Below are 7,796 nucleotides of genomic sequence, written 5' to 3'. Positions count from 1 at the left end.
GGAAATGGGAAAACGAAAGAGAAGACATCTAACTGTGAACATCTTTATGCGTTCCAGGCACGCTCCGTCTGGGACAGTGCTCTCAGGACCGGCGACGCACTCCTGTTCTGCTGCACCCGACAGACATCACTATCCCGTCCAAACACACTGCTGAAGGATCCGCGAGAGTGCTGAAGCTCCACTTTCAACCCTCAGTTTTAGGTTACTCAGTTACGGTCAACATCAGCCAAACAGTCATGAACTTTAAGCATCGTCAGAAGATTCAGAGTGCAAAAATCATGAGGCAAATATTGAGTAACAGGAATGGGAACAAAAACTAACACAGACTCCCTGCCTTCATCTGTTGCTTGTTAAGGAGCCCAGCTCAGCGAGTTCTGAAACCTAACTGCTCAAGCTACTCAACGGGATTCGCTGCTGTCATGGGGCTGCAGCCCACTTTCTGGGTGCCAAGAGGGTGGCCACCCATCAGGGAGCTTTCAGCCTCAGACCATTGGTGGGGGAAGTTATTCCTCCACAGGAAAGCAAGCTTCACCGGGCAGGCGTCTGCCTTACCTACAGAGTGAAGCAGTCTGTCCTGGGAGAGCAGGGGGGCAGCCTGTCACCATGGGGGCCAGGTGGAGAGAGAAGCAAGGCTGCTGTGGCCGAGGGGAACTCACAGGGACAGGGCAGTCAGGCTCCTTTTCCTCCCTCCCATCCTGTGCTGACCCACTTAACAGGCAACTGTTCTAGTCCCCTGAAGGTGGCTCCTAAGACATTCAGGTAATCAGAGGAGACGCAGATGAATCAAAAGCCGGGTTTATTTTTCTACCAAATCCTTAATCCATGTTCCAGCCAATGGATGAAGGGTAATCAAGCCTCACATAGACTCTTGGTAAAAACAATTGTAGCTTTCTACAGGAAAAAGTTGTGGGTTTTGTTTTGAAGTTCCTAGGCATTTGTGAACAGGTGCAAAAATTTCCCCTATTAAACGGTCTGTGCTTTCTTAGGTATTCAAATGTTCTCACCCTGCTGCCTCTTCTGGGCAGACGAGTGAGACCATTCTGCGGCTGCCGGAACAGTCCAACCTTCACGTCACTCCATGGTCTGCTAACCTAGAACCACCGTAGGGTTTCAGTGCGTAATGCCCCAAGAACAGCTGAAAAGACTAGAATTCAATTCTTCAAACTTGCTCTGAGTGCCTACTATTTGCTAGGCACAGGCTAGGCACTGGGCAGTGATTCTGCTGGTTCTGAGAAACACAGGTGGCGCCACAGAGAGTTCTCCCTGCAAGTGGCAGGAGGTTGTCTGCTGGGGATTAAGAGAAACAACTTCTCCTCTACTTCTACCACCTGGGGTAGGTATGAAACTCAGGCCCTGGGAACAGATGTTGTCTCTTCTGGCAGGTGCTGCCATGGAAGAACCAAGAGCAGTTTCTAAACAGCCGTGGAATTTGCTCCACAATCCACATAGTGATGTGTCTCCAAGGAGCTCTGGGTCATGTGGCCAATATATGAAATCTTCACTGAAGTTCTGGGGGGAAAAAAAACCAAGAAGAATAAATTCGATTTTTGAGACAAAGTAAGAAAAATTGCCTAAATAACTTCTTGCAAGCTCAGACAACAAAATCCATGGGCCCCAGATGCATTATCTTCATGGTTATGTAACCAGGAGACCAGAATTTCGTACATTCACAGAAAGGCTATGTCACGAGGTGACTTTCTCAAGAAGCGATTCTAAACTCAGGACAATTTTACCCCACAGGAAACTTCTGGCATTGTCTGGGGTGTTACAACTGAGGGCAAGGGAAAATGGTGACTGTTCCTGGCACTTAGCAAGCAGAGGCCCGAGATGCTGTAAAATGTCTTGTTGTGCAAAGGACAGTTCCTGACAACAAAGGACTGTGAATCCTTTGCTGAGGCTGAGAAACCCTGCTCCAGACCCTCACACTTCACATGCCCACAGTAGGTGCTTCTCATCAGTAGATTCCGTGGTCAAGATTCTAGGCCAGACCTGCAGACCCATGCATGACACAGGGTAATTTGTGTGGACAGAAAGCAACCTGGCCAAATGCTCAGTCTTACACCTTGAGAACCTTTTCAATTCTTTACTAGTCTCATTAGGATTCTAAAGGGATCACAAAACTAGACCCAACTTCATGGAGAAAACTCTCTAGCTGCCAACTACGAATTTGGTGATTTGTATCTAGGGGTATCTAGGGGATACCCAAGGGTCTACTCTATCTGTGCCTGTAAGGCACTGGGTATCCCCTCTTTGGTTAGGTGCCTCTGCCTTGTGTTTCACACAGCACCTCCTGAGCAGAGGTGGTGAGGTCACACAGCCTGATGGTCTGGACGTAAACACAAAAGGCCAAGGGAACAGGGAGAAGAGCCACGTACCGCAGGAAGATCACTATATTGTGCACCAGGATATCGGGCAATGTGCAGAAGAAGCTACCGAACAGCAAACAGGGAGACAGTTTGGTTTAAAAAAAAAAAGGAAAAGAGAAAAAAGAAAAGAAAAAGTATCATCAGAAGAGTACTGAGTTACATGGTCAGCCCTACCTGGGGCTCCTACCCTCCCCTTCCCTTCTGACCTAAGTGCTGCCAAGGCTCACTAGCTCAGAGTCCCCACAGTGTCCATGCACCCTTCCACATAATACTTTTTGTTTTTTTTCAGACCCACTAAGAAATGCTGGAGCTTGGAGATGTTTCTGGTGGCTTACTGTTCTCTTAGAAATTCCAGCACCTCAGTAGTTTATCCAACAACACATCCTCCAAATAAACCTCAAGATGGCCAAAGCTTAGGGAACCCACAGGCCAAAGCCTGGGACTTAAGGGAGGACTGGCCCCAATCAACGAGTACACTCTGAAACCCCCTCATCCAGCAGAGAACACACATACAGAGAACAAACACTGTCCTTACTATACATAAGAAAATGGTCCTCCCATCTCAGCTTTCGCAGTAAAATTCACCTGAAAATAAGACACCAGCATCAGTCTATGGCCAGGCAGGCCTGCCTGACACAGAACAGTACTATTATCAGCAATCCACAGACCTGGGAGCATTCTCCTGTCACATATAAAATACTTCCCCAAGACGGTCCTTGATACAGACTGTGTCCCTCTAACAATGTCTGCAACCCCTTCCCTTCTGAGGGGCCAACAGACCTCAGACTATAATACCTCCTCTTCTTGATTCGTAGTGAATTGTTTGCTCTTACAAATTCTTTTGTTCCCCTAACACTTAAATGCTGATTTTTCTCCTACTTTCTCATAATTACAGGGCATGTCAGATCTTCCTCACCAAACAGTTCCTAACAATGCAAATGAAATGGAGAGCAAAGTCATGAGGCTACAGCATCCCAGAGTCCCCTACTCCTCCTCTCTGAAGCCCACGGAGCAAGGACCCTAAGAGAAGAGCATACCAGTTGCTCGCTCCGAGGTGGAATGAAGGAGACGTTAGTGGTCACATATGTGCCAACCACTGTGTTCATGTACTGAACCTGGCTGGACAGGCTGGTCACTGCCACTGAGTAGAAGTTGGAGTTCCTGATTTTCAGGGTGGCCTGCATCAGGGCAAATGAGAAAACAAGGATGAGTGTTCCGAGTCCAAAACTTGCAGGTGCATAATCTGGGAAGCAAGGCCCTCCATCTTACCGTGATGGCAAGGATGACAAGGGAGTCCTGCTTATTAAATGTGACTTTCACCACTTTGATGCCGTCATCATCCACAAGGACCGAATGTGGAAACAGGAAGAAAACCACCAAACCAGATGCCAGGAGACAGAGCAGGACAGATAGGAGGACGTACTGCTTGCTGGAATGACACAGCACATAACCAGATGGGTAGTCAGATATCAAGGTCCAGTTAGTGAAGATAAAACGCAAAACCAGGAATGAGGGGAAGAGGAAAGTACAAAGAACCAGGAACCACAAACCAGGGAGGAATGAGTGGAGTGGGGAGAAGCCTTTGAAAACCCATTTGAATGCTATCTGTCATCTGGGAAGAGAAGCTGAAGAGAGGAGCTCTGGGGACAGAAACATTTCTTCACCTCCCATAGTACCCCTCTTCTCCAAAACCTTCCAAGTTAACTCTTTCACTTGGCCCTTGGAATGTTTCTAGTAGTTTCCATAATCCCAGACTGTGATGGGACAGAGATCTCTTGCTTGAGCACAGAGTATTAAAGGAAATGGAGAATTTACAAGAACAGATAATAAAAGTTTTCAAAAAGTTAGCTGGTGCTCATAAATATATGGACTAGGGAAAAAAGGACAGAAGTTAAGTATTGATAGGTGAGAGGCATGAAACTCACGTTCTCTGAGGGCGCAGTCTCTGATCACTGTGTGGGATCAAAGCTACCAACTCGTTTACTTGTTCTAGGAAAGAACCGAACAATTATTTTGGTATAAAAATAAATCCCACGCGCTAACGCCACTCTCCTTTATGTCGCACATCAACCTGCCGCCACACATGCTTGCCTGGAATTAGACATTTCTGTGATACAGGTTTCACATTTTGGGCCTAAGGAACAAGAAACAAATCTAGAGAGTGTGCCATAAATTGCAAAACATTAATCCTACCAGGACAATGACACGGAGGTTGAGCAATCTAGGTTCCTGTTCTAGTATTACCCCATGGCCCGGAGCTGCCGAATGGCCTTGGGGAAGTAGTCATTCCCTCCCTAGGCCACTGTCACCTCACGTGTCACAGGAAGGCATGTCCTATAAAGTGGATAGTTTCTAGGGTTCTTACCAGCTGCAAACAACTGTGACTCTCCATCTAAAGTGTTAAGGCTTTCTGAGGGCCAACTTAGTGACAGATGATCTTGTTCTTAGTGGAGGCGCCACTCCTGAGCATCTGTTTTTCTCTCCCCGCTTGAAATATTTCCAGACCTTAGGCTGTTAATGATTTACTACCTGCTTCCTTGAAAAGAAGCTTCCAAGATGGTTCCCCTACAAAGCTGTGCCAGGCCTTATGAGTGAGAGCAATAAAGAGATGGGTCTGTCAACAGATCCCACAGCATAAAGCAAACTGGATGTTCCAAAGCAAGGAAACAAAGAACAAAAGAGTGGAAGTGAAGAAGGGCTTTCAGATATAAGGAGGCCAACAGAAGCTGTGGAACCTACCCAAATTTATCAAGTCAGCTCAATTGGCTCCTGTTCAGGGCACTGTCTCCGACTATGACAGTACTGCCTAGAAGCAAAGCACTGCCTGGGAGATGGAAGAAGCCCTGTGCGTACCTTGGGAATCCTTCCCATGATTACCAAAGCCTCTCACCTGTCGGAATGTAGCCGGTCCCCTGGCACGTGAGACAGGTGATGCTATCTCGACCGGTGAACTCCACATATGGGAACTGAGCAATGGCTTCTTCCTGCTCCCTGTCGGCCAGCAGATCCTCCCTGTTCTCTTTCTTTCGCTTGCAGTAAGAGGGGCGAGCAGAGGTGGAATGCTGGGACCCCATAGCTGGGATGTGCCACTTGTGTCATGTCCTAGGGCATAGAGAGGCAAGCGAATGCAGGTTAGTGGCCCCACCGCGCCAGAAGAGAGCAAACTGCTTCTCTGTCTGAGAAAAGTGAAAACACAAAAATGACCAAACTGCCGTTCGTGATTTCAAACACCTGCGCGTTTTCTACCAGGATCATCATTTTGTAGCAATGCTCCCCACCTCCCTCCCACCTGCTACATATATCCAGGGGAACAGCAGCCCCTCCGCCAACCTGCCCAGCTCCTCACAGCCCGGGGACTCGGCGCACCCCAGCTCCCACCAGGTCCCAGCCTCGCCCCTTCCCGTCCACTATTTGCAAACTCTGTGCTCTCTCCTCGAGAAAACCTTCCGGGACAAACAAGCCCCAAATCAACAACAGGCCTTGGAGCTCTCCATCCCCCTCCACTCCCAGTCCTGGGAGGCGGGCTCAGGTCACGCCCCCTGACAGAGTGACGCTCCGGGCCCACCAGAGTCGCCAAGGCGTGAGCGAACGCAGACGTCCCCAGACCTGCAGGGCGCCGACTCCTGGCAGCTCCTCTCCGGGCCGCACCCGCAGCTACCTGCCAGCTCCGGCAGGTTTACTTGCCTCTTCAGTGCTCGCAGCAGCCCGCACTCGCTGCGCACGCGCCGGAAGACTTGCGGCGCCGGGAAGGAGGTAGAGGGGGGGCGGGGTCGGGGAAACGCCGGCTTACGCTCGCGCATGCGCTCTTCGGAACCCAGCTGGCGGAGGGCGGTGGAGAGCGGCTCCGGGAGCCGACCAGGGGAGAGAGGGCGGGCGGGGAGAGAAGGCGACGCTCGGCTTCCGCAGAAAGGCTGAAAGGTGCCTGAGTCAAGTGTCCGGAGGCGCGTTGCCTCTGCCTGGGAACGAGGAAGGAGCCTGCAGCTGCCAAAGCCGTTCTCAACTGCTGTTTGAGCACAGGGGCAGTGTGGACGCTGAGGGTGTAAAGATGCTTAGAAGACATGGAAACTGCCCTTCTGCGGCTTTTAGGCGTCGCCGTCGCTAGTCGTCCACACATACGAAGGCATGTACGGAAGGGGTTAGAGAACACTTTTAAAAGGGTGGGTTCCCCCCCTGCTTGTGCTCTCTTTCTCAAATAAATAAAATCTTTTAAAAAATAAAAGGGTGGGTTTCTTTGTACAGACTACCAGGTTACGCTTAACCTGCAGCAGAGGGCAGACATTAAGCAGGTGACATTGCTTAAGATGATGCTGGAGAAAGGAGAGATTCTCAATTGAGCGGCAATGCGGAGTGAAGCTGGCGACCTCCGAGGTCCGCCACCTCTATATCTCTTTCCTCATGTGGGGAAGGCGGTGTGCTCCTGTTGTCTAGCCCCCTGCCCAACTGCTGGTCACAGTCGGTCCACTGAGCCTTTCGAGTAAGAAGAGCTGAAAAAGACATAGTGAATGACCCTTGTGAAAGACCATAAGGCAGACTTTACTAAAGGGGGCGATGGCAATGGGCATAAGGACAGACGCAGTTCGGACTTGCTGTGGGGGGAAGGGATCGGGCACAGCTCTGAATACAACATGAGCAAGTGGGAATTCAGAGCCAAGGAGCAGAGTGGGGGTCAGTGCATGGAAAATTACTAAGAGGAAACTTCAAAGGTAAGAATTCTGGCTAAACTGACCTGAGAGGATTCTTGCTGAAGACAGGCCAGAGTGATCAGACATCACCTGGGGGGTGGTAGAATGATCAGGTATCCAGAGTTGGGAGTTCTTGCTAAAACTGGATTCTGCAGTAAGCACACAGATGGACCTATGAGAAGTTTTAGGAACCTGACTAAAGTTTGGTCAAGGAAAGAATGTTTATCAGAAGCAACACGGAGCCATTGTTCCTCTTTTTCTACCTCCCAGCCTGTACCTTCTCTTTCCTGAAATCTGGTCTCCACCTCTCTCTTTGCAAGCTCTATACTAACTTATATTCTTTATTTATAAAAATCTTACTGTGTTTGGGACAACGGTATTCTCAGTTAAAAATACATCTCTCTGCCTTTCTTGCCATGTGACTCAGTTTGAGCCAATGAGATATAAGCAGAGGTTGTGTGGCGCTCCCTGGAAAGCTCCTTAAAAGGGGCAGAGACTCAACTGGTCCTTCAACCATCCTCTTCCTGTCTGTAATTTGGACTTAATGTTGGAGAGAGGGCAGCCGTCTTGTGACCACAAGGAAAAAAAATGCATGTAGCAGGAGGCTGGGTAGGAGCATACAAGGAGCCTCGGTCCCTGTGGCATTTGGAGCCACATTCAGGCCCCTGACTACCTATCTTACGACTTCTTATTACATGAGAAAGATAACCATTCCTCACCAAAATTGTGTTTTGTGGCGTGTCTCTCA

At 49.3% G+C, this 7,796-nt stretch overlaps 1 protein-coding gene across 4 annotated transcripts; it reads right to left on the bottom strand.

The window, feature by feature from the left end:
- Positions 1-779: 779 nt before the first annotated feature.
- On the bottom strand, positions 780-6,138 carry TMEM106C (transmembrane protein 106C). 4 transcript variants are annotated; one of them, XM_082742148.1, is made up of 8 exons: positions 5,973-6,138; positions 5,257-5,468; positions 4,292-4,355; positions 3,636-3,795; positions 3,404-3,544; positions 2,902-2,951; positions 2,376-2,429; positions 780-1,509 (listed from the first exon to the last, which is right to left on the bottom strand). In XM_082742148.1, exons 2-8 carry the CDS (start codon positions 5,438-5,440, stop codon positions 1,413-1,415), a joined length of 750 nt encoding a protein of 249 aa, XP_082598274.1. In that variant the 5' UTR covers positions 5,441-5,468; positions 5,973-6,138; the 3' UTR covers positions 780-1,412. The 4 variants fall into 4 exon arrangements, with proteins under 4 accessions (XP_082598274.1, XP_082598275.1, XP_082598276.1 ...); XM_082742149.1 differs by having other exon boundaries at positions 5,932-6,088; XM_082742150.1 differs by lacking the exon at positions 5,973-6,138 and adding an exon at positions 5,697-5,893.
- Between the last annotated feature and the right edge of the window lie 1,658 nt (positions 6,139-7,796).

The sequence above is a fragment of the Mustela nivalis genome (assembly GCF_964662115.1).
Source record: "Mustela nivalis genome assembly, chromosome: 7".
In the NCBI taxonomy this organism is placed as follows: Eukaryota; Metazoa; Chordata; class Mammalia; order Carnivora; family Mustelidae; genus Mustela; species Mustela nivalis.
The sequence above is the reverse complement of the archived record's forward strand: the minus strand, read 5'-3'. Positions and strand labels throughout refer to the sequence as shown.